Source organism: Pleurodeles waltl, chromosome 12 (genome assembly GCF_031143425.1).
Source record: "Pleurodeles waltl isolate 20211129_DDA chromosome 12, aPleWal1.hap1.20221129, whole genome shotgun sequence".
Classification (NCBI taxonomy): Eukaryota; Metazoa; Chordata; class Amphibia; order Caudata; family Salamandridae; genus Pleurodeles; species Pleurodeles waltl.
In genome coordinates, this window is record NC_090451.1 from 212,841,291 (window position 1) to 212,868,333 (window position 27,043).

A 27,043-nucleotide genomic window follows, 5' to 3' on the forward strand; every position below is an offset into this window, starting at 1 on the left:
TCATGCACTGCATCATGTTCTTGTCTCCATTACTCTTAAAAAAAAAAAAAACATACGTCCCCCCCACCCCGATAAAGTCAGTAAACACCACCATATTTAACCCCATCTGTAAGTGGACAACACTCCAATACACCTCTGCGTGGGGCCAAATGAATACTACAGAATTTTAATTCACATCTGTCACAGGATGACGGGATATGTTTATACCCCAGTGGCACAAAAAACGAAACTGCTCTATTGAAAGGTTGGAAAATATAAATGATATCATTCACTTGACCTCGTCTAAAACCTATCTTTCACCCCAAGGGAGTGATGTTCCTTCCAGCTACCACTACTTTATAATGTCCTATTACTCCTACAGAATTAAGTGCTGTTACATAGGGTATTAGAGCATATGTGGGACCTTGGTTTCGTTTTTATCTAAGTTAGACCCAGCTTTGTTTGTAGTACTGATCAGTTTGCAACTCTGGCATAGTGGACTTCAGGGAGAAAATGCAACCAACATTCGATATGACTGGTCAAATGCAGCTATGTCGGCAAAGCCTTTATCACTCTAGCCATAGGGAGAGTGGCCCGCCATCCTTTAGAAATGGCCATATTTCTATTTGCCCTGGCCAAAACATTTTTCTCTCTGAGATCTCTTTGAGCTAGGATTCCCAGTTGTCATAAATTCAACTTTGCCTAATGCTTATCTCACTTGGCCATATGTGGACATGAACGTTCATGGTGTGATCAGCCAATTTACTATCATTACTGTGCAGTAATCTATTCATGGTTTAGGCAGTAGGCAAGGACCACAAGTTAATGGCTAACAAAAGAACAATAAGCTATCCATTAGATGTGTGATTTTGGATGGTTCATCATCCCAGGTGTAGTGTTCGACCTTTTAGCATTCTAGTAAATCATGGTACGGGTCCCAGGATGCAAAATGTGTCCTTAAGGGATTTCAGTAGGGCATTTTGAAATTGTGGGATCACTAAAATCACCAAGCGGAACAGCAAACAGTCATGAGGCATGCAGGATATCTCAACAAAATTGTCCATGTCAGAAGAAGTGACTACACAGAAAAAAACATGGTGAATGTAGCTTGAAGTGTTTTTAACAAGGGCCTCAAACGTATGATCCATTTATTTAGACACACATCCATCTAATTGAAACTTTGTGTGTATTTTACATGCAATGAGTAATGGAAATTCAGATCTTAAGCCCTCTTGGCATCGATGAATGTGTTTGTAAGTTGTTACGAAAGGTGTAAGTGGGACACAGTCAGGGGTGTAGCTTACATTGGCACAGCGGGTGCAGTGGCCCTGGGGCCCAGAGGCAGAGTCCCATTCAACCCTGATTATTGATGTATTTTGCAATCCAAACATCGGCCAGCCCACCTCCTTCCTTGCTCTATGGCCCACAACACACACACTAACCCACTGGACACAATGAGCCACAATTGTAACTCTCTGAGAGTGCCCAGAGGAACCATAGATACTAACCTGTACCCTCAAGAAATTTATTCAGAAACTCCTCAAATGACCCAGGGTCTGGAAGGAAGTTTGCCATTTTGTGGAAATGGTAAAAAGAAACTGCCACGTCTTTCGGGTTCCTGGTCACATAAATCACCTGAGAAATAAAGTAGAAAACAATTGAACAAAGTCAATTGAGAAGAAGCTTGATTTACATTTGCTTACTTATTTTCATTTTCCTCCAGTCCCTTTAAAGAGCTTGCATTGACATGTATGATAATGGATACTCTCATTTAGATGTGGGTGAGACAGTAAATTTGTAGGCCGAACCATGAGTCTGGCCTGGCTGCAAGAGCCAAGCCATAAAAAGATTTTACTTATGAATCATGCAACTAAAATGAAAAGACATAACTCACAAAAATGGTTAAAAAAAATAATTCCTTTAACATTAGTGTTTAGTTTTTAGGAAGATTTATTGAAAGCAATTATTTTGAAACCAATCAAGAAAATCTCAATGCCCTGACGACATTGCCATAAGTGAACTACGAAATGGATGTGTCATGTTACATTGGGTAATTTGTAAAGTGCATTGTCAAACCTGAGGGCATTCTTGCACTGAGCAAGTGGGAGTCTAGCAATCCTGGGTCTAAGAGTGACTATGCGAAAAGCCAAGTCTTCCGCTTCTTGTGGAAATCAAGAACTGAGGAGGAGGCTTGGATGTGTAGCGGCAGGTCATTTCACGCTTTAGGAGTGATGTAGGAGAAGGCTCGACTGCTGGTATCTGGTTTTTGAATTTTTGGGAAATAGGCAAGTAGGAGTCCAGGTAGTAAAGGTATCTAGAAGGTCTGTGAAAGCAGATGCAACTTTTGAGGTATGTGAGGCAGATGTCTGTAGTGTCTTGAAAGAGTGGGTGAGAAATTTGAAAAGTATTCATTTGTGAATGGGCAGGCAGTGTAGGTCCGTGGAAAAGAGAGGTGTTTTTGGGCTGTGGGAGGTTGAGAAAGATTATGGTCCTCGAATTCTGAACGGTCTACAGCCTCCTGATAAGTTGCTGGTTGATCCCAGCTTAGAGCGTGTTCCCATAGTCCAGTTTCCTTGTGACCGGGGCGTGCACTTACGGGGTTTTGATTGGGAGCCATTTGAAAATCTTTTTCAGTATCTGTAGAGTGTGGAAGCATGAGGTAGTGATGGTATTGACTTGAGCTGTTATTTTGAGGTTGCAGTCCAGAGCGATCTCGACGTTCTTTGTGTGGGTGTTGGTCCTAGCTCTGTTGGCCACCAGACAGAGTCCACTGAGATAGGCTCTTGCTTCGATTATGACTTCAGTTGTGGACTCTGTAAGCCTAATGTGGTTATACGTGAAGCTTAATTTTTGCCTGTAAAACCATATATAAATGTAGTGTTTGTATAGCACACATACTAAACCAGTTATTTCATAGTGCTTTCATATAGGTCGCTCACAGAAAAATGAGGCTCTGTGAAACAAAAAGATTTGTCTATGTTCCCAAAAGTGAGGAAGCTCAGAATTGAGCCCAGAGTTAACATTGAGCAAGCTAGCCTGTAAGTGGATGTTGTCTTCAGCTATTTAACAACAATTGACATTGTTTTATGTTGAGTTCTGTCATGAGCAAAATTAGTACACTATATACAATAAATACATATATTATGGTGTAGTGATATTTGTATTTTGACTACTGACTTCGTGTCGCACCACTCCGCACTTGGCTTAGCTGCCCGCCCGTCACATTAGTGGCCACCAGTTACAGACTCCATTTTGTATTCAGCTTAGCCTTGGCTTCACTGCTTCACTGCCACGTTAGAGGTGCGAGTAATTTTCTGTACAAACATGTTATGCAAAGTGTTTTCTATTTCTGCGAGTTCTCTTTCTCACCAAAGAGCTAGGACATAATATGGAGGAGTTAGTACAATAAGGATATACTAAACTGATGTTTATGGTACAGCAGGGAACGGTTTGGCTTTGTGATGGATGCCTTGGGATTTTGGCCAATTCCCAACGTGTTTCTTTCAATGCTTACCTAAACTAGCCAGCATTTTTTAATACTTCGTAATGGGAGGGGTTTTCCAGAAAGCTCCTTCTTCTGTTTTTTTTAAGATATAAAAGGGAACCTGATCGACACTAGCGGATTCAGAGCCCTCAATCAGGATTCAGACGTCGGATGCCTGATATAGATTTCCTGTGAGGGCGGAGATCTCTCTTTCTCGCAGTTGAACGGGGTCATCAGCTTGCTAGCAGGAGAAAGATGAAGCACCCGATAGGCCCTACGGTGATGCATTTTTATTAATTATTTGCTTTGCATTGTTTATGAATGTATATGCATATATCCATGTCAGTGTTTGGATTCTAGCATGTATATATTTGCTGTTTGTAGATTGAAGATTATTTATATATGGTCTTACTTCATTGCTGCACATTTTAAAAGTACACTTTTTGCTATTCAAGGCTTCCTTCACAAGGCTTGCGAAAATCTATAATGTCTTCTTCAGATTAAGAAGTGCATTCCAGAGAATCTTTTCAACTCCTTTCAGTGTGTATATTTTAGCTCAGTCAAAAGTAAAGCAAAACACGTGGTAAATTAATTTAACACTAGATATCCAAATATTATTTCTCAAAAACAAGCACAGTGTTAAGCATAAGGGAAGGCAATGCTCGTTAGTTAAGGTCAACACCTCAATAAAAATAGACCATTAGGAGCTGATCAGCACTTAAGTGATGGCAATTAAAAAGATTAGCAAAACAAAGCAGCTTAAAAAGATATAGATCGCAGGACACAAATCTACATCAAACACAGGTGAAGTACAGGCCATCTTATTATGGAAAGGTATTCATTTACTTATACTATAATGAATGGCTTGAAGCGGGAGCAAGAATATCTCCTGTTTCTTCTCCCCTCACAAATCCCTGGTCTGCACACATCCAGTGTTTGAAAAATGCTCATGGCGCTATTAGGGCCAGAGGTGATGCGAATGACACCCAAAGACTGAAGTGTGAGAACATGTATAAAGTTTGCACCCTGTATTTGCTGCAGTGGGCCTGTGCGCTTGACCTAAACTGCACAAAAATGTTGCTCTTAGCAAAGAGAAAGGGAGCACAACCTAACATTAGACAGAGCATCTCAAAAAGGAAAACTACTCGTTTGTAGTGCTTAAAGAAATGGAAATAACCAGATGCACTATCCCCACAAAGGTGGGAGTGAAGATATAACCGAGCCACAGTGAGTGAAGGTGTGTGAGATGCCACATGAAAGCGCGGCTTATTTTAAGCTTCAGGTTCCAGGAGAAACTCGAGTTGAGCCAGGCATCTAACTAGAGCTTGGCTTGAGTCTTCTGTAGCTCCTCCAGCTCTATTCTCATTTGCTGATCCCACGTTTAATCTCTCGTCACTGATAACTATCAAATGTTGTGATAACATCCATGTAAGAATGAAGCTCTGCCATGGCATACTGTGTTGAGAACTATGTATTTGGATATTAAACGTCTACAGCCTAAAACATCCACCACCGTTTCGAGCTAAACAAATTTCACTGCAAATGTAAACAAAAATTGCTTTCCTATTCACAAAGTCTACCGCTGGGTTAGAAGCACAAAACATTTCACTGTAAGTCATGCCCTTGCATCCTAAGAGAATAATTAGGTGAAGGCAAAAATATCAGATTGGATAAAGACGGAATTTGTTAATTTAAAAAAATGACGTTATATGAGTGAAATAAAACTCTTGTCCTTTGAAGTATAGGTTTTTAACCAGTGTTTTTATGTGAAGAAAAAACACCCAAACATGTGATATATATATATATATGGTGGTTAGGTCTGAATTTCAAATGAAATTTTTTTTTTGTCTTTTTAATAACTTTGGCATCATTCAATAAATCTTCACATAACTTCCCCAAAATGCGAGTTGCGTTCACCATGGCGCCTTTCCTGCAGACTCATCAAATGATGGTGGGAATGAGACACAAAAAAGTGATAGCTTCGAGTTTAACTCCCGTAGGAATTTTTGAATGGAGCTACAGAAAAAATGGCTGAAGGAAATTACACCAAACTTGAAATGAAAGTTCAACATGACTCAAGGAAGTGCCTATGCTTGTTTTGGAGTAAATCTGTTCAGTATTATTCAGGATTTTCGTGTTAGGATAATAATTTTAGTGGGCCTCAAATTGAGCTTACTTGTTAATCAAACTTACAAACATTGGAAAACAGATAGAGCTGGACTGCTCGCCTGTGGGTGCTTCCTAAGTCCAAACTTAAAAAAAAAAAATCAAGTCCGATTGGATTAGGGCGCTTATTTTTCTGTCATTCATTATGGATCCAAGAACCCAAAGCTGTGACTGGTTGACCACGAGTGGTAAAAAGTTGTATGGCCTCATTTGCAGAAGGCAGCATCTCAGTCAAGCAAGAATGTTTAACTGGTTTGCACCAAATCTGGCTAAGATGAAGCGGTCCAATTAGCAATCCAGCAGTGTTTGTGAAAACAAAATAGAAAACTATGGATTAAATAAGGTCAGAAAAGTGTAGCTATTTCGAACAGTGAAAACTGATTCGAATTTTTTATTTCAAAGAGTTTTTACTTGAAGATTAAAGCAGTACAAGGGAAGAGTAGTACAGTGTTTTGGAGTATAAATGAACGGCACATGAAGCATTAAGACAAGGTAAAATGCACACTGATCCGTGGAAGATCCAGTAGATTAAGAAGGTCTATGACCCATAAAAGTTTGAAATAAATGAGGGTACCAAAAAGGAGGAGGGATGATAGTGAGGGGGGTAGAGAAAAGAGAGAAAAATAGATAGAATAGAAAGTGGGGGTGTGTAGTGATATTTGTGTTTTGCCCACTGTCTACGTGTCGCACCACTTTGCACTTGGCATAGCTGTCCACCGCCATATTAGTGGTCACCAATTGCAGACTCCATTTTGTATTCAGCTTAGCCTTAGCTTTACTGTCACGTTAAAGGTGCAAGTAGTTTTCCGTACAAAACATGTTATGCACGTGTTTTCTATTCTGCGTGTTCTTTTCTCACTGAAGGGCTAGGACATAATGTTGGGGAGTCAGTCAGCAAGAGAAGGATGTACTAGAATGACGTTTATGATACAGCAGGGAACGGTTTAGTTTTAGGAAAGATACCTTGGGATTTTGGCTGAGTTCCGACGTGTTTCTTTCAAAGCTTACCTAAAATAGCCAGCATCTTTGAATACTTCTTACAGAACTGGAGGGGTATTTATAGAAAGCTCTTTCCTTGTTTGTTTAAGGTAAATAAGAGACCCAGGTCGAAAGTGGGAGATTCAGAGACCTCAATCAGGATTTAGACGTTGAATGCCTGATATATTTCCCGTGAGGGTAGAGATCTCTCTTTCTCGTTGCGGTCGAACCGGGGTCAACGATTGCTGGCAGGAGAAAGATGAAGCACCAGACAGGCCCTATGGTGTTGCATTTTTATTAATTATTTGCTTTGCATTGTGTATGAATATATACATATATCCGTATAGGTGCTTGTATCCTTGCATGTATATATTTGCTGTTTATAAATTGAATATTCTTTGTACATGGTCATACTTCATTGCTGCACACTTTAAAAGTACACTTTCGGCTATACAGGCCTTCCTTCACCAGCCTTGCAAAAAGATATAATAAATATCTTCTTCATATTAAGAGGTGCATTCCAGAGTATCTTTTCGACTCCTCTCGTGTTTATTTTGGCTCAGTCAGCAGTAAAGCAAAACAGGGGGGTATAGGAATTTTAACTTGACTGAGGTTTTGATTAGTATGATAAGTGTTCAGGGAGGGTTAACTTTTTGTAGATATGTATCTAGTTTACACTATAATTGGTGGGAGGAGTTGCTGTTAAAATTAGTGTTATGTATAATATTGTCAGAACTTCTGATAAAGCATGCCCACTGTGTATGATATGAGATATTATTGTAGTTCCTTCGGTTAGAAAGGATGGTTTTAATGCCCACAGTCAGTAGTAAGTCAAATAGCATTGTGTCCCAGTAAGAAAGGGTGCTGAGGAGGAGATAGTTAGTTTCTGCATAGATACCTCATGAGACAATAGTGTGTGTCAAAGGAATCTTGATTTTAAAGATATCACTTAGTGTAATTTCAGTTATACAAAAAGGAACGAAAGTGTTTGTAATAAAGAATTAGGTGATCTAGGTCCCCTTTTTGTGCATTGCGGTGCCAGCTGGAGTCTGTGTCTAAAAGGCCTTGTTTATGTAAGCGTACCAGAGCCCCATATGTTCTATATATTCTATATATATATATATTCTATCCTGAGTTTGCATTGAATTAGAGGGGAGATTTTATATTTTCGCAACGCACCCCTAATATTTTTCCATTTATTTTGGGGTATATGTGGCATGTTGTGATTAAAGCAAGGGTCATTCCTTGAGTTTTAATTTTTTGGCAAGTGATGAAAAGGGTATAGCGTGACTAGAGGAGGATATCTTTAACAAAGAGTATTCCTACTAAGGCCCATCGTTTTCAGAAAATCGAGGGTTGGGTGTAGTTTGATTGACTTCTTAAACCATAAGCTTGCATATTCTGATCTTTTTAATTTATTTGTAAAACATATGTCAAGGTGATTAGCAGCTACATTAGAGCCTCAAATAATGTGATAGGAGTGGGAAATGTTAATTTGTTTTGGTAGTTAGGACGTTGATGAGTGAGAAAGGAAAAACTAGTTCTGTTTCAATGTCCATCCATGGAGGGGAATTAGTAGTTGGAGGTTGGACGCACCAGATTGTCTGTCTAGCACGGAAAGCAGTCTGGAATTGTAGAAAGTTAGGCAGATTTACATCCCCTGATAATTTGTCACTTTGAAGTTTATGGAGGGAAATTCTCACTTTTTTGCCTTTCCATATGAAATTTGATATGATAGTGTTAGAGGGGAACTTATTGAGGAAAAAGTTGATTTGGGAAGCAAGAAGCATTTTAACTGCTTCAATCCTCTTCCACCAAGTAGCACTTTTTGGGGACCTTGAGTCAGTCAGTTCCCTTGCTTTGTTAAGAAGAGTAGTCTTGATGTGTCTTCTTGTCTCTTTAAAAGAGGTCGCAAATTTGATCCCCACATATTTTATTTTGTTTGGTTGCCATTTTAGGTTATAGAGAGCAGTTATATGTGGGAAGCAAAGAATGTTTAAAGGGAAAATTTCAGTTTTTTCTTTAGAGTGTAACCTGAGACTGCTGCGAAGGAGGCTATGGTGTTGAATATTTCAGGGATTGTTGTTCTGTATCTGCGGAGAAGATTAAAACATCATATGCGTATGCCAGGAGAAGATCAAAACATCGTATGCGTATGCCACCAGTTTCTGTGGATCCTTTTTCAGAAGGGGACGCCCAGAATATTTTTGAGTCCTAATGGATTGATTGGAGGAACGGTTCAGTTGAAAATTAAAACAGGAGGGGGGATAAAAGGCAGCCTTGTCTGGTGCCTTGAAACAGTGAAATGTTATCACATAGCTGACTATTAATTTTGATGTGAGCTGTCGGTTTTTGATAGAGGGCCATGGTCATCTGTATAAATTGAGGGCCTAATTGAAATTTCTCAAGGGTTGCTTTAAGGAAAGATAATGAGACTTTGGCCCTCATTACATCCCTGGCAGACAGCGGTATTTTGGAGAAAGGTACTACCAACAGGCTGGCGGTACCTGTCCCCAAAATATGACATTGGTGGTTTGGCTGAGGCCAAACCGCCAATGTACCACTCCATCCGCCAGGGTGGTAACAGCCACCAGGCTGGAGACTTCGGTCTCCAGCCAGGCGGCCATCACAGTCCCACCCTCAGGATAATGACCCCGCCTCCCACCATGGTTTTCGTGGCAATCTTACCGCCATGAAAACCATGGCAGTAGGCACTAACAGTGCCAGGGAATTTCTTCCCTGACACTGATAGGGGTCTCCCCCGCCCCGCTGCCCCTCCCCAGAGTTCACCCCCACCCTCGCCCTCCCAACCCCGACATACAGACACCTTCACGCACAGACATACACACACCCATAACCACATTCACCCACGCGTACATACATTCATTCACACACACATCAACACACAGACATACATCCTAGCACACACGCATTCACACTACACAACATACACACACACACACACACACACACACCCATTCATGCACACACGCATTCCAAACGCTCCACACCCGCATGCACACACACAAAAAAATGCACACACACAACACCCCCAACCCCCTCCCCTGTCGGAGCACCCGACTTACCTGCTTGCAGGGGGTCCTCTGGCATGAGACGGGACGTGGCGCTGCTGCAAGCAGCAGCGTCTGCCAGCGGAACACTGCCAGGCCATATCATGTGTCATGATACGGTCGGCGGCGGTCTACTGGCGTGGTGCTGTTGCTGGCAGCAGCGCCACCTTACCGCCATCCGCCGCCATGACCATAGCCTGAATTCCGCTAGCCTTCTGGCGGAATTCAGGCTACGGTCATAATATGGCAGACGGTAGGTAGCCACATCAATGGTCTTTTGGCGGCCGTCGCTGTGGCAGTAGGCGGCATTTACTGCCTAAGTCATAATGAGGGCCCATGTCAAAGGCTTTCTTCACATCCATGGCCATGGCCATGGTTGGAGAAGGGATATGCTTTGCCTTTTATATTATACGATTAAAGGTTCTATTGTTGCCCACTGCCAACCACCCCTTAACAAAACTTGTTTGTGAAGGATGTATCACTAATGGGAGGACCTTCTCTAGTCATAAAGCTAAGATCTTGGTATACATTTTATAATCTGTATTTAGGAGTGGCATTGGGTGAAAATGTTTCATTTCTAGATGGTCCTTGTCTTCCTTTGGTATTACAACTATGTGGGCTTCAGTAGAGGAGCCTGAGTTCCCCTTTACTGTCAAACTTGTTAAAAAGGGATAGAAGACGGGGAGTTAAGATATGTTTAAAGTTTTGGTAGAAGGAGGCTGGAAAGCCATCTGGACCAGTACCTTTTTTAGTTTGAGAGAGCTGATGGCGGCAAGAGTTTCTTCTTGTGTAATGAAATTAAGGTTCTCCATCTCGTTCTTTGTGAGATGTGAAAGAACAAGAGGTTCCAATAATTTTTTGCAAACTTCATTATTAGCTGTATCATTTTGTGGGGACGTTTTAAATAGGTTTGAATAAAATTGTTGGAATGCACCTAGAATATTTTCTGGATCTGTTTGTAGTGTTTTGGAGATCTTTAATAGCAGCCACATTAATCTGTTTCTTGGTGTCTTTAAGTGTTAAGGCAAGCAATCTCCCCACTTAGGTTTGTTCTAGGAGGTTGTTAGCCTTGATTTATTTTGCCCAGATATAGGCTTGTTCACTTAAGATTTTATTATATTCATATTTAAGTTGTTTAACTTAATTGTAATGAGGTTTCAAGTTTGATGATCCTGGCCTTTTCTAGGGAAGTAATTTCTTTCTTCAAAAGGTTTAGTTTTGTATTGTGGGATTTATTTTTGTCATTATTGAAATGATGACGCCACAAATAGTGACTTTTATGGCATCCCATATATTTTCCATGCCCATCTCTGAGGTGATGTTGTCAGTGAAAAAATTGTTTAGGGCTACTGTAAGATGTTGTTTTGATTCTATGTTTGTAATATTACATTGTTCATTCTCCAAGAGCTCAACTTGTTTTGGGGTGAGTCAATATCTAGTGTTAATGTAATACAAGCATGGTCTGATATAGGAATGGGTTCAATAATTGGTTGTGTGGACAAGCAGACTACGTTTTCGGTCACAAAAAAGTAGTTGATTTTGGATAAAGAGCTGTGTGTGAGTAAAAAAGTAAAGTCACTACCCGCTGGGCTGTATAGTCTCCAGATATTGACTAAATCATTACCATCTGATAATTTGTGGAGTTGCATATAAAATCTATTTGGTTTGTATCTGAATTGCGAGAGTCTGTCTAAGGTGGTGTCAGAAGGGAGGTTGAAATCCCCTGCTAAGATGATTTTACTATCTTGAGGTAGGTCTTTTAATTTCTGATTAAGAGCCGACCAGAAGGAGGGGCCATAGCAGCTGGTGCATAGATGCTGAGAATGAAGAAAGAGTAGTTGTTTTTTGTGAGTTTTGTGAGTCGCTATCTGCCATCCTTGTCATGTAAATTTTGTTCAATGGAGCAGTTTGCTTTTTAAACAATAAGAGTGAATATTCCGTTCTTTTCCTTAGTAGCTGGGGAACATGTGTGGTCCACAATCCATGTGTGTTGCATACTGAGGGCTTCTGTCTCGTCTGCTCTGGTCTGTTGAAGTAGAATAATATCAGCCTTCAGCTTCTAACAATAGTCTATTGCTTTTTGCATTTAATAGGATGGTTGAGACCTTTGGTGTTTAAAGAGGCAATTTTAAGTGGTGATCGGGCCATTGTGGTCTATTGTTTAGCTGGGTATTGCAATGGGAGCATGGTGTGGTCACTAGAGTTGGGGAAGGGAAGCAAGAAGAGCAGTTGAGTTGTAAAAGGAAGGGTGAAGAGAAAGGAGCTTCCAAAAGGCCAGAAGGGTAATACTGTACTGATATTACATATGGAGAGAAAGGGCGTACTCTTTGATAACAACAAATGCATTGTACCAACCTATAATAAGAACAAACCAAAAAAAAAACAATACATCCCAAAACAAACTACATTCTCCTATCCCCCACCCCAAGAGTCAAACAGGGGGCCATGAACGCCTCACTATGGAGAAAAGTGTCCCCAAGGTAAAAAAAAAAAAAAAAAGAGAACCAGGCCAAAGCAGTAACTTTTCTGATAGCCAACATAGAGTGGTAAAACATGGTGTCAAATAACTTTTTGCTTAATGGGCTTCCTATCCTCTGGTGTAATTTGGCTTGGGTAAGATAGGTCGGACCAATGAAGGCTATTTGAAGAACAAGAGTTAAATAATTGAAACATTAAACATCTCAAATAATTATGATATAACTGATCACTGACAACCATGAGATAAAAAAGTGATGAGTCAGAATCTGCACATAGAGCACAACAACATGTAATGAGATATTTAAACCCAGAGGGGTATTTATCCTAAGAGAAGCAGTAGTAAGTTACAGTGTGAGGAAAGCAGCAAGACATTTTGGAGACTGCTAATAGTTAAAAAAAAATTACAGTATGACCATTGGTTCCAATATTGAGTAGGACAGCAGAGTTTGGTTACAGAGCAGTATAACCTTTCGCAGACTAAATAGCTTTTGAGGTGTATATCTAGAGGGCGCGGGCATATGGCGAGGGGGTTAATGAAACATTCAAGAAACTGCAATGTGTTAAAAATATTGCATTAGGGTCTTGGGTGCATCAGTAAGTGAGGTCACAGAGACAGCCTATGTAACGATATGACATTTGGCAAGCCTTTGACAAACCAAGAATTTTATACCTAAGGGAGGCAATAGTACAGCACGGTGTAGAAAGACATTTAAGAGAAGGCTTATAGTGAGGTCAGTGTATCATTTGAGCATCTGCTAATTGTTTTAGATAAAGCTGATGTATCTGTAATGACGTTCTTTGTGACATTTGCAGAGAGGGTTTAGTCGTTTTGTAGTCTGATGAGCTTAGTGTGTACCGGTCCCCCTCAACCATTGAATTCGGAACTTAACTGTTATCAAATCTAAGTGCACTTGTGCAACATTAAGGTGGAAGCCTGGGTTTGTTGGTATACTGTCATAGCATCGAGGGAGACCTCTTTAGTGAGCCAACTATGGTAGGCAATGTGGATTAATACTTTGGAAGGCTGTGTACTTCGCTGTGTACTTTGTTGTTCATTGCATCAATGTGTTGCTTAAATAGATGGTCATAGAGATCTTGGAGGCTGCTTTTTAATGGTGGGCGTATGAAGGATGTGCACAAACATTTATGGCTCATGTTCAACTGTTCAATGTAGCAATCTGCCACATATGCATATACTCCAAGTCATGGAGTTCAGAGAGTAGCGGAGTTTTGTGAGTTCAGCAGTATTAGGTTTTCAGTAGTAGGAAAGTGTTGGGCAATTGAGAGTTGACGGAGCGGCTGCCGCCATTACGTGTGCTTTTATTTAACTTTGTGGGAGACAGTTCACAAAAGAATGGAGAATTTTGTTTCGTAGCATGATAGTAGTAATTATCAGACTTCAAAATTGTTGGTTTTTAAGAATGCAAATGATAGACTTAAGCTGTAGGTTTTATTGAAACAATTTAGTTTGATAATGTTGACGCAGTTTGACTAGCAGAATTTGTCAGACAATGACCTGTTCAGCTTGGTACTGTTATGAAAGGTTTCACACAGAGATCTGTCAGAGGAAGGCATCTTCTGGCCACAGTGAACATGCGGAGGTGCTAGAGGGACAAATACTACCCTCACCAATGATAATAAAAAGTTGTCACACATTCATCCATGTATCAGCCTGAAAAACTGGTGTATTTTGCAGGTGTCATTTTCTAAAAGCGCTGCATTCACAGATATATCTGTGGATCCAATAAGGCAGAAAACCAATTGTCGATTGGGGGGGTGGGGGGAGGGGGGGGTGTAAAGGGCCTTAATAAAGATTCCCCACTGCAAGGGAGGATGTGGGATGAATTAATGAAATGGGTCTCCTTAAAGAATGAACAAAGTCTACCATGGGATCCATGGTTCCAAACGGAGCATTGCAGCTACTAAAGGACTGTGAAACCTAGCAGATCCTGGGTGCCATTTTGGATGAGTGGATCCAATATAAATTCAGTGGATTAAAAAAAAGCAGTAAGCCAACAGTGCTATTGTGCACACCCTTAAGGGAAATACAACTGCATCTGTAGATCGGTTTCTGCATGTGGACAAAGACAGTGCACAGCTGGTTTGGTCGCTACAGGGTCTGCACAGTAAGGGCCAGATGTACGAAGCGTGTTTGCATTTCTTAATGGTCCAAATCGCTATTTCAGGCCGTTAAGAAATCCAAACCGGGCTTTTCTTATGTACAAAGCCTGTTAAGGAATCGCAAATTGCGATTTCTACCCTGTAGAAATCGCAATTTGTGATTCCCAGAATAGGAAATCACAAATAGGGATTCCCTATTTGTGATTCCTATTATGATGTACCATGGAGTTCCTAACTGCAACTTGGGCATTTAGGAGATGCAATTACCATCGACTTGAAGTCAATGGTAACCAGGTGCAATTTCAAAAAAGCACCCTGAAGTGCAGTAGAGCACACACATGCCCCTGAGGCATGTGTGCTCTACAGCTGCACCCCTATTTTTGGGGTGCACCAAGGGGGGCCTTTTGCCCATTGCCATCCTTGGTTTTGCATTTCCTAAATAGCAATTTCCTAATAAGAAATCGCTATTTAGGAAATGCAAAACCAGCCCTTTGACTTCAATGCAATGGGATTTCTTAATAGCGATTTCCTAATAGCGATTTCTACTTTGTAGGAATTGCTGTTAGGAAATCGGTAGCTTAGCACATCGCATTTTGCATTTCTTAAATAGCAATTTCTATGAAGTCGCTATTTAAGAAATGCAAAATTGCATTTTCGTACATCTGGACCAAGATGTAGCGAAGACCCAGAGCGTTTAACAGATTGTGCAACTAGTTCTGCTGCACTCTGATCAAAGAATAGATACCCTTGTTCCGCAGTTACATACTCCATTTTTTTGTTTTGTCTGTGTCATCTGACTATTTCAGAGGAAGCACACACTACTATGACTTTGTAAAACACATTCATTAGATATAGCAGTTATTACTGGGATCTTAAGTGATTTGTTGTAAAAGTATATTTGTATTGTAATTGTCACTAACAATTTTCGAAAGATGTATGCTAAAGAAGAGGCTAACCACAACACTACTAATGCAAACGTACAATACATTTTAGAGCTTGGCCGTTCTTTTGTACATTGTCAGTGGGATTTCAGGCATACACGAGGCTTCAAAGCCACTCGCATATGTAAGTATGTGGGGCTATCATTCAAGTGGAAAGGAAAGTGAGAACATGCATTAATTTGCACAATTTCACTAGGCATGTCATAGATTAACATACTCGGTGCTTATCGATCGTTTACAGGATCACAAGGGACTTTGGGGAACAGATTTAACCTGAATCTGCTCTCTCCTATTTGGAAGAAGTTAACAGGTCACACATGTACATCACAGAGGATTGATCTACAACGGGTTCCTTGAAGGCTAGTTCTCTGCCCCCCCTTTTTTTTTTAAATCTGTTGTTATTTGAATGTTACAACATATTAAACCGACACATGACTTTGAGTTACATTGCAATATCAGCAAAAAGGATGGAAAAGTACAGTATTTAGAGGGGGGAGGAGGAAGTACTGGATCCCATGGCACCTAGAGGCAGTATCTAACATCCTGAAATAAACAACACAATCATTACAGACTATTACCCATCATCACGTCATAGGTGGTCATCAAGTGCAGATGATTGAGTGTCCAGTGTGTGGTATTAGTTCTCTGCCCCTTTTGTTTCACTAAACAAAATTGTGATCTAGCTCATATGGTCCAGTTCTCCAGTGTTCATTTTCAGATGCACACAGGCAATACCCAGACCTTCCATGCATTGCATGAGAAGAAGGGAGCTAGTGTCTCAGATATCAAAAGCTTAGAGGTGGTGCTGCATATGATGTGGAAGACATAACCCTGGTTAAAAAGTAATAACAAAAAAACTGCTTGCAAGAAAATTACTTCTGTGTGAATCCGGTAACAGTAATTTACATATCTATCACTCAACTATATTGGAACCGCTAGTCTGAGAGCACTGTTTAACTCAAATCTAGTCTTTCAAACCTGAGTTTGACGAAGTCATAAAAGCAGCCCCGCTCCCCTTCATTAGATGTCTATAGGATACCCTATTTTCCAACATGTCATAAATAGCTCTGGAAGAAGAATTCATTTGCAGTAAGGTTGCAGCAATGGCTAACAATGTAGCTTTGTCTTTGAGGATCATCTTTGCTCTTTAAGATGATGATCATGTTTCTGACACCCAGAGAAGCCTTGGTTAACCACAATCTGATGCACTCCATTTAGCATTAAAACCCTTAAACTGTATCTGTCATGAAAATATGTGCCTTATCGATGACTCGCCTGCCTCACTTGGTTTTTTAACTCTTTCATATTACAAAGACTACTATGCCTCGTTTGCCAGTTCAGCTCAGGATACAATTTAAATGTTTATGTATTTTCTTGAAAAGCAGGCAGACAATGGCTTGTGCATTCCAAACAAATATTCAGCCTTATGTACAGACTAAAACATTATTATCTGCTGGTATTCTGCTTTAGACACTGTTTAAAATGTTGTGTTTTGTGGTCAGAGTCTGCTGGGGAATAGGAAATGAATGTTGACACATTTAAGAGGTACCTCAGGACCTATCTTATCAGGGGCACCTCTTTGAAGGTAACTTCCTGATGGTGAGCGCCTATTCCGGGCTTTGTAAATGTCTTTAACTTTGTCCTCAACCGTACATGTATAACCAATATTTAGGGGCCTATTCAATAACTGTATTTTGTAGTATGTTTGGTAGTACTACAGTGCTACCAAATGCTTTTAACAAACCTGAGTGTAAATCTCCACCTCTCCTATTGTTTCTATGGGGAGATCCTCACACATGTTATTTTGCTACGTAACAGTAAATGTAGATGGGACCATGGGAAGTGACTGTAAAAAGAGGCATGCACGCTACTAATGGGGGGGGATTTAGGGAGCGACATGCACCCACCCACAAACAAGTAAGCTCATTGTAATTCACAAACTGCACTTCTAAAGATACTACAGTCAAAAAGGGACACGAACAATAGTAAATTACTCCAGCTCACAGTTAGAGAAAGTCTAGCACCACACATGGCCAACTTCTTGTACTGCAACACTCTCCATAGAAAATAATATGAGATGGGGACTTAAAATAAAATCCCATAAGAACATGTTAAATTAGATGATTTAAGATAGCTAAAAATATAAGTAAATGTAACTTAATGTTAAATCTAAAAATAAAACATATTAACTATTGAATTACGAAAATATTTTAACAGCATTTTTTGAATTTTTAAACTAATGTAACGTTCATTTTTATTGAAATGTTAATACATTTCTTTCATCAATGTTTACTTTAGATGGGAATTTATTTTTTAATTTAAAATTCAAAAAATTAAATTTGATATACTTAAATTAAACCTTAAATTAAAAATCTATTTAATAGTGCTGCAGCATTTTTGTATTTTATTCTGATCTACATTTACAATAAATGTATACAATTGATTTACATTATTATTTAACATAAAAACATTTTTAATAATTCTTTTTGAGTTATTTTTTTTTTTTTTAACTTTTTACTATAGGTAGTGTCATGGTGGAGATCATCCAATAGAAAAATAGGGAAAATTAAGAAAGATTATGGGCCTCATTACGAGTTTGACAGTCGGACAAGCAGACTGCCAAACTTGCTGGGATGAGACTGCTGTGAACCCGGCAGCCTCACCCCCTGTCATAGTACGATGTTCCCACCGGGCTGACTGGTGGGAACAGTGTATTAAGCCAATCCCGCTGGTCAGTCTAGTGGGAACAGTGCTATGGTATTGGTCTTGGCTCCCGAGGTCAGTACCATAGTATACCAGCTCCCTCGAATGTGCTCTATCTGTAGTGCAGACAGTGCGCATTCTGAAGGTGTTAGGCAGGGGGGTCCTTTTACTGTCCACGGCATGGTCATGGGCAGTGCAGGCCCCCCGTGGCCCACAGTCCAGCCTTTACACCAGCCTTTCAATGGAGGTTAAACTGCCATGTAAAGGCTGGTGGAAAGGGGACTCGTGCTCAGCTCGGCAGTGCTGAACTCAGCACCGCTGTGGCTGAGCAAGAGTCCGAACACCGTCAGCCAGTCAGGAACCATGTTCCTGACGGGGCGGTGGTCCAACCACCAGAATCGTAATGTAGTGGTCAGGCCACCAAGGGTGCCACGGTCCGACCGCCATCGTGAGGCCAGTGGTCTCAAGACCGTCAACCTAGTAATCAGGCCCTATGTCTTGTATTTTTTTTTTTTTTTTAAACATTTCATACCTTTGCATGGCTAAGGGTTTATGCTAGAGGAGAAGCTAACACCAACACTACTAGTGTAAACGTGCAACGCTTTTTAGAGTTTGACAGTTCTGTGGCACATTGCCAGTGGAATTTCAAACATAAATGTGGTACCAAAGCCACTTGAGTATTTGCATAGAAAAACAAATCATTCATGCGGAAAGAAAAGGGAGTACCTAAATGTATTATCTTGTACAGTTTGCTGTGAAATGTAATAGTTTTGCATTCTTAGTGGTAATCAGTCTCTTAAACCACTGGTTTTGAATATTTTGACTTGTGTGTCCTACCGCTTATTAATTACTGGAATCCAGGGATCCCCTATTTTCATTTTAAGATATGGATTTATTAAATTCAACTGAGGCCACCCATCATCCAAACTATATTCAGTTTGATGTATTTGTACTGCTCCCACAAACCACTCTGAGGACACCAAATTATTTTGCCTTCAGTTGCAAATCCTTCACATTTACTTAACATTTTAAAATTAAAATGTTCACGTTTACATTTTTCTTCATTATTTACATACACTTTATTAATCTGTTAAAATTATATCATTCTCTTAGCAGTCACAGACCCCCTTGAATAGGTGTTATGGATCTCTAGTTATCCCTGAACTATAGGTTAAAAAACACTGTCTTTACCGGGTCACAAGGGGATTTTGGGAACAGATTTAGCCTGAAACTGCCTACTCCTATCTCGCAAGAGTGAATAGGCCATATATTAGTCATAGAAAATTTGGTTACAAGGGATCTCAAAAAGGCCAGCGCTCTTTATTTTTTGTTCATCAAACAAAATTTTGATCTGGGTCATGTGATCTGGGGCCAGCGCCTCATATATTAAAAGTTTAAAGGGGGTGCAGCACTGGCTGTGGAAGACTTCACCTAGTAGAAATAGAAACTGCATTAAAAATCTGCTTCCAAGAAACATACTCCTAATGTGAATCTGATGTCAGTAATTTACTTCTGTTTCAGTCAGCTTCATTGGAACTGGCACACAGTCTAAGAGTGCTGTTTGACTCATGCTCAGTCTTTTTAATGTGAGCTTGGTAAGTCATAAAAGCAGCCCTGCTTCCTTTCATTAGATATCTATAGGTTTCTCCATTTTCCAACATGGCATAAATAGCTCTGAAAGCAGGGTGACTTTCTTTGTAGGTTTCCGCAATGGCTCTAAGAGTAACTGACTGTCTTTAAGAATCATCTTTGCAATTTAAGGTGGCACCCAGATAAGCCTTGGTTGACCACAATCTGATGCATTAAATGGAACATTAAAAGCCTTCAAATGCATCAGTCAAGCAGTTGCTTGCCTTATTAATGACGTGGTTTTTGGACTCTTTAGTGAATTTCATATTACAAATAATACTGTACCTCATTATTGTATGCCTGTTCAGCTCAGTATACAGTGTAAATTCATCTGTATTATCTTGAAGAGCTGATAGGTAATGGCTCATGTTTATTTGCAAATATAAATGCTGCTTCATCTGCTGCCTAAACCATTAATATCAACTGTTATCTTCTCCTTTAGACATCCTGGAAATATATTTTGATGGTCAGAGAGTCTGCTTCTGGTGAATAGGAAATAAATATTGACACATTTAAGAGGAACCTCAATACCTATCTTTTCAGAGGTGCCTCTTTTCAGGCAACTTCCTGAGAGCGAGTGCCTATTTTAGGTTGTGTAAATGACTAATTTTGCCCTTAACCATACATGTATAACCAACATTTAGTCTGCATCACTACAGTCATAATTCTAGCAGGCAAACAATCCCAGAGGAACTTTGGAGGCTGACATCTGAAGATTTGATCATAACCCATTTGAGCAAGTATAAGGTTATTGCAATGTAATATTGCTATTCCATATGTTATTAGTACTAATAGTCAGCCATAATTACTCCATGTGTTAGCTGATTTCATTTTATCAAAAATAATTCTTCACTTTCCAAAATAATGTATCTCTTCTGCACTTGCACAGTAGATATGATTGTTTTTAATAATATATTATTTTGAAGGTACAGGACCAGCACTGTAGTATTGTTGATCCCTACTTCCTACAAAACCTTCAAAAGGGAAAATATTTAAAAGTACTAGTAGGTCGAGTTAGCAGTTCCATTCAACTGGCAGTCACTCATGATTAATTATAAATGAGAAGCTACAGAGCAGCGAGTGGCTTCTACCCTTTAAATTTAAGCATCTTCTTCAAATTACAATTTTTTAACCCCCGGAGTCACTTTATGTCCAGCCTTGTATCCACTCACTAAAAGGACTCAATTTCTTAATGTGAAATCAGATGTTTCTAGGATGTGTGTCAATTACAGGTTATAATTATCTTGACAAGTGAAAAATGCAGTCATTCATCAACTAATCTGTATTATTCAATTTGCACAAAAAACAATTTACATGGAAGAATAATGATAATGTGAGACTGTATGGATAAGGCAAAACATGCCTTTAAAAATGAACCTAGTACTGAAATGTATTGTGATGTTTGTAGTTAAATGCCCTATTAAAACTACATTTTTGAGTCATTCACCCACGTTATTTGGTGTCAAGGTGTTTCTGCCAGTCAATGGCGGTCATAAGGGTTTGGTACCCTTTGGCCGCATGTTTGACAGAGGTGAGAGTCCTTACTGCCTGAGAGCAATGAAAAAATGGATACATTGCAAAAAAAGCTCAGTCAACAATGCTTCATTTTGTTTTTATTAAAAACATTACAAATTCTGTGACAGGTCTTGATTACCAATGTCTGATTTGGTGCCACAGTCACCTACAGGTTGGTACCATACTTATGGCTTCAGTGGTTGTCAATTACTGCCTTATTGATTGCTGATGGAAGAAAAATGAGCAAATATTAAAATCAGTTTTCAAACTGCTTACTGCATAGGACATGAGATGTATCAGACGTATCTATATTATGTTTACATTGCTATTGCATTTTTGCATCTTTCACTAGGAGGGCTACAAGTTCCAGTTGACTTGTGCAGAGCATTAGAAGCCAGATTTTTTAATGAATAGGATATTCAATTGTGTGTGCTCTTTGATGAGCATGCTAGCTCACCTTCTGTGATCTCACTTAAGAAATTGATTTTGACAGGGGCCCCAGATACATAGGGACTGAAGTCACTTTCTTTAGGACTAGAATTATGATGGTATGTTTTAGTGCCATTGGAAATATCTCTTGTCAAGGGGTATGCTGATGGCAGTTGCAATCGCATTGGAGATTTAAGGCTTTGATTCTTTTAGTGGGCTTGAAGACTCAAAAGGTGCTCAGAATTAGGTGGGAAGACATAGATAAATAGATTCCTGAACCTTTCGAGGTAGGTTATATGTGGCGAAATCTGGAGGTTTTCATCAAACATTTTCTCGGACCTTTCTGATTTTGTCTTTGAAGACCTTAAGTAAGTTGCAGGCATATTGAAGGATGGTAACTGGGCAAACTTGACTGCTTCTAGTGCCGACACCTATCAAGATGATTTTGAAAAGCCTGATTGGTGAGCAGTCTGTCCTATGTGGGTAGGCAGAAAGAGCCTTATTTTCCCTCCCGGCTCCCTTGTGACAGCCACTCATCCAGGCCTGATAAACAGCTTGGTCAACACTGTCTAAGTCTTTCTGTATTGTTGTTCCAGGTTCCATTACAACCTTTTAATATCTGCCTAGTCTGCAGGGAACCACCTGGCCCTGTTGGCTGGCTTTGGTGCTATCACTTAGCAGCCTCTGATATTACTGTGGTGTTGGAATTTGAAAAGAATCTCCAGACCTGCTTCAAATTAAGGTGGTGCCAGGTGAAGGCTTTTGAAAATAATGCTTTGCAGGCAATACAAATCTGCTTCGAAAAAGTTCTCCTGAACCCTAAAACTATGAAGTATAGATATATCTCTGACAGAACCGTGAATTACATCATCACCAAGATTACGCTCTTCTGATGAAAAGCGAAAAATGTATGATGCCTGGAGACATGCTATTCAAGGTTCTATTCTACGAACACATGCCATAAGCCAACAGGGATTTTAAATACAATCTTATTCTCAGAAAAACATCTGAAAAACCTTGTCTTACAAAAGGTTTAAGCTCAGCAAGTTAATGATTCGTACAGGCCAGTCTTGACTAACGTATAATAATGGATAACGTATAATAAGTACTTTTATAATATTTACTTTTTACACTTAGAAAAGCAACCTCCTCCAAGAGATGAATCCTGTAAAGCAGCTTTGACAACACATAGCGCAATAAAAACCCTGGAGTAAAAATGTGCAAAACAAAATAGAAGTAAAGACCTATGGAAGGGTTATAGTAACTCGGCCTGCAGCTGATTAACTTTTGTGGGGTGCTTTATTCCACATATGTTTAAAGCTCAAGCCTTTCATTCCTGGCATTTGAAATATTGTAGAAAAAAAATCAGCATGAACCAGCAGACATAAGAAAGATGACAATATACATTAAAATAAGCATTTAGACCTTTATATGGATTTTGGCTGGAGTTTGCACAACAGCTGACAGATACTTACTGTGGGAGTTTATCATTCATTTTTATAGCTAATCTTAATATTATTTGCTAGGAAGATTCTAGGGAGTTACTGAAGTAGAAATCCACTCAGAGTATCTATGGAACTTGATTAGCCATACACTCCAAGAATTCCATCTGACATGTGAACTTAATCCCACCTAAAACTTATTCAAATGAATGGAACGTTGTTTTGAAGGTAGTCTGGGTCAATGAGGCATTCTAGGGGCGTAACTGTTCTATGAGAAGTAACATCTTGCACTTCATTTGTCTGCTGTCTAGAAATGAGTGTGATCAATGGCAGTAGATGTGAGTGAGACATACCTCATACCGATCAAGATCAAGGGCAACAAAGATTTTGCATCATTTACACTCTAGAAATGTAGCCTTCAAGAGGTCATGGTTAACATTGTACCTACCTTCGCCTTCGACCGCTTCAGTGCTGGCCCCAAAATATCGTACTGGAGGTGGCTTGTGATGAAACGAGGACCTTCATCATCTGTCAGCACGTCTCGAAAGTAAGTGTGTTCTAGCCAGGGAGCCCGCACCCAGTTTGGAATGGTCTTGGCCAAAATTGCATCTCCCTTACTATATATGAGTGTTAGGACTTCCTGCATCCATGTTGTGCCTATGTGACAAGGAAGAAGTTGTAATCGGTTAATATAACATAATAGGAAAAGGGACACAGAGCGACTTTATTGATTTATGAAATAACTGCAACATGGCATTGTGTTTTCCAATGTTGTGGGATTGCTATTTTGTGACAACTGTAAAATATAGCACGTTAAAAGGCTGGATGCTTTACCGCAGTTTGGTCCTGCTATGTTGCACCTGTTGGGTTGAGCTGTAAATACATGCAAGGTTTTATAGTGATACAGTGGGGTAATATATATATATATATGTGTGTGTGTATATATATATATATATATATATATATATATATATATATATATATATATATATTCTGCACTGTTAAGATATATTGGACAAGAAATTCTATGCAAAAACGAAAATTAAAGGGAATTTAAGGTTGATGAAGTTTTAAATACATCTACAGTACAAAACCTAAAAGGTTATTAAATTCATCTAAAGAACCATCTTATCACCCTTCACCGTTGTACTAACGTAACCTTAACTCCCACGCCATCCACAATCTCTCACCAAAGTCAAACACTTTTATCAATAAAATATTACATTATATAATTTTCCGTGTTTTGAATTACATCTAAAATTATGATCCGTGGATGGAATCCAAATTTACCGGAACAAAAATTCTAACATCACCCTACGATACCAAAAGTACTATCATACTCTACTCATACTCTAGCACAGAAGAAGTATGTTATGATGTACCCAAAGACTTTGTGACCGCAACAACAAACTGACCATTCAGCATTCAGGTCCTCAATATCAGATGCTTTTACTAAAACAATATTATCTTCCCAAACACTTATGCAATCAACATTTCAGTTAAGTCTCACTTCTGCTACTTCGCCATGAAGTCATAAAACGTTTTGCATAGTCATCAACATAGTCAGGCTTAGTGGCATTGACATCTATTTTCAACCTTTAACAAGTGATGGTGGGCGTGGGAGTTAAGGATTAGAGGCAGTGCAGTATTAGTGAGGGCTATGGCTCAGACAGTACCTTTTAACTTTTGATTTTCCCCTTTTTCTGCTTAATAAACATAGTTATACACAATATATATGTACCTCTAGTGAAAGTTGCTAAGTTTCGGCATGCCTAGTTTCATGCATTTTGATGCAGGGGGGGGAAAGGGTAACGATCAGGGGATCCAGCCAACAGCATCCAGACCCTCTAGGGCAATCTAATCCCCCGTCCCTCATGGCGCTGCCGCTCCAAAGCCCTATTAGTTTGCACTCAGCAGAACACTGACACCCAGTTAGAGGCAGGATAAGTTATCACTTCCCCGTGTGGCAAAGCATCACATCAGATAGATGGGTGCTTCAAATAGTCCAGGATGAATTTGTCCTATATTTCCTATCTACTCCCCCTCCTATGAAAAAGCATGGCACTTGCACAACAGCAGCTTCTTGAGGGCAACTTGTCCATCTTACGGAAGGAAGTTCAGGTTCCCTTGGACAAGGCAGCAATAGAGAGAATGCCGCCATCAGAAATAGAAACTGGTTTCTACTCCTGTTACTTTCTTGTGCCAAAAAATACAGAAGACTTAATACTATTTTAAATCCATGCACTCAAAAAAAAAAAAAACGTTCAAGATGCTCACCCTGGCCAAACTTCAGTCTGCCCTGGATCGAGGCGACTGGATGATGGTGTTCTACTTGCAAAACACTGATTTTCCTATCCTCGTCCTGCAATCCCACAAATGTTTCCTGTGGGCCATGAGCACTTCCAGTTTTCGAACTCCCCTTTGGCCTCACCAGTGCCCTAAAGTGTTCACAAATGTTATGGAAATGTATACTTTATGAGGCACTGAACTGTGATGCATATATCCAATCCTGTACCACTACCCGATTCCCTGTGCTGGACAGTAAGATTGGCATGCCAGAGGAGCCTCCAACCCGAACAAACTAATGGGAGAAAAGTCTGACATGTTGGCTATGAAACTGTTGTCCTGGATTGTAAACAGACTGGGGGACAAAATTGAAAGAGGGGGGTGTTATATGGCAGTACATCAGTCATGCACCAGATATCGTCCTCCTACAAGAGACTGACATGATGGATAACACATATCTAGCGCTAAAAAGATGTGTTTACAACATGGTTGCCTATGCGGGCTACACTACAGGCTAAAGGGGGGTGGGAATTGTAATGAGGAAGTCACTCCCAATTACCATTCACCAACTCTTGCCGAACACCCACGGGCGGTATGTGGCCCTCAACGGGAGCTGGGAGGGATCAACGATTAAAGTAAACATGGCATATGTCCGTTCGTCTCCACAACATCACGTTTTTTGACCTAAGCACTGCTACATCGACTGCCAGATTGAAAATTACTTATGGGAGGGGACTTCAATCTGACACTATGGGAAGAGCAGGACAGTTGGCCTCACAAACTGGCACGGTTCTTCCGCCACCCAGTTGCTGACTTCCTTACAGCCCTTGGTTTGAAGGACAAATGGCCGGCCGACAATCCCAGACCGCAACAACAGACATGTCACTCAGGGGCCGTCACCTGGCTACACACGGATCACTCCCCAATATGGGTGGTGTTTGGTCCTCACATGGGTGCCAAAAATTGAGATATACCACTTCGTCCCTGGTATCTTAAGATACCCCGCATCAGGGAGGGCCTGCAGGAAGCAACAGAACCTAACTTTTCTGAGAATGTGACCTCATTAGAGTCCTCTCAGACCCTATGGGTGGCATATAAGACAGTAATTAAAGGGCAGGCCTTCCCCCAGATTGTGGGGCACAAGAGGGATAAAAGGGCCAAGCTTGAGATCCAAACACTAGAGCAGGGACTTGCCATGTGTGGGGTAGTGCAGAAGCCAAGCATGCCCTACTGCTAAAACAGAAAGACTATATGGACTTGGCAACAGATGCCACCAAGACGAGTCATAAAACCACACAACACCACTTATATGCAGCAGGTAACAAGGAGGGCAAGCTTTTAGCATGATCAGACAAGAGGGAGCTGGCCAGCTGATGGGTGCTAGAGGTGAAGTTGGGAGGAATACTGGTGAGGGATAAACAAAGTGTGGCAGATGCTTTTGATGCCTACTATACCCATCTGTACTCCCCAGGTGTGTCTGCCTGTTGCTGTCTGAAATCCGCCTACTGAGTATTGCAAACTCAGACCAAGATCACCTTGAGGGGGAGACTACGGAAGATGAAGTAGTACCGGCAATTCACAGCTTGAACCCTGGCAAAGCTGTTGGCCCCCAATCTGCTGAGCATGTTTAAAGAGACCAGAGGCCGACCACTATTGTGGTCATCCATAAAGAGGGACAAACCACCTGATGACAGCATCAGCATTTAGGAGCTTCCTGTATGAGGTGCAAAGATTCTGGCCAAGGTGCTGGCCTCCCGACTGATTAAGGAGATTACAACATTGGTCCGTCTGGAAGTCACACTCTCAACCTAAGGCGCCTTA

At 40.3% G+C, this 27,043-nt stretch overlaps 1 protein-coding gene across 2 annotated transcripts in view; it reads right to left on the bottom strand.

Moving 5' to 3' along the window:
• The window catches only part of LOC138267591 (sulfotransferase 2B1-like), a 132,813-nt gene that overhangs the window by 29,564 nt on the left and 76,206 nt on the right, over positions 1 to 27,043 (bottom strand). For both annotated transcript variants that reach the window (XM_069216654.1, XM_069216655.1), the window contains exons 2-3: positions 23,385 to 23,593; positions 1,488 to 1,614 (exon numbers count right to left, since the gene is read on the bottom strand). In XM_069216654.1, the coding sequence (XP_069072755.1) occupies positions 1,488 to 1,614; positions 23,385 to 23,593 (336 nt within the window). The remainder of the gene's footprint in view (positions 1 to 1,487; positions 1,615 to 23,384; positions 23,594 to 27,043) is intronic.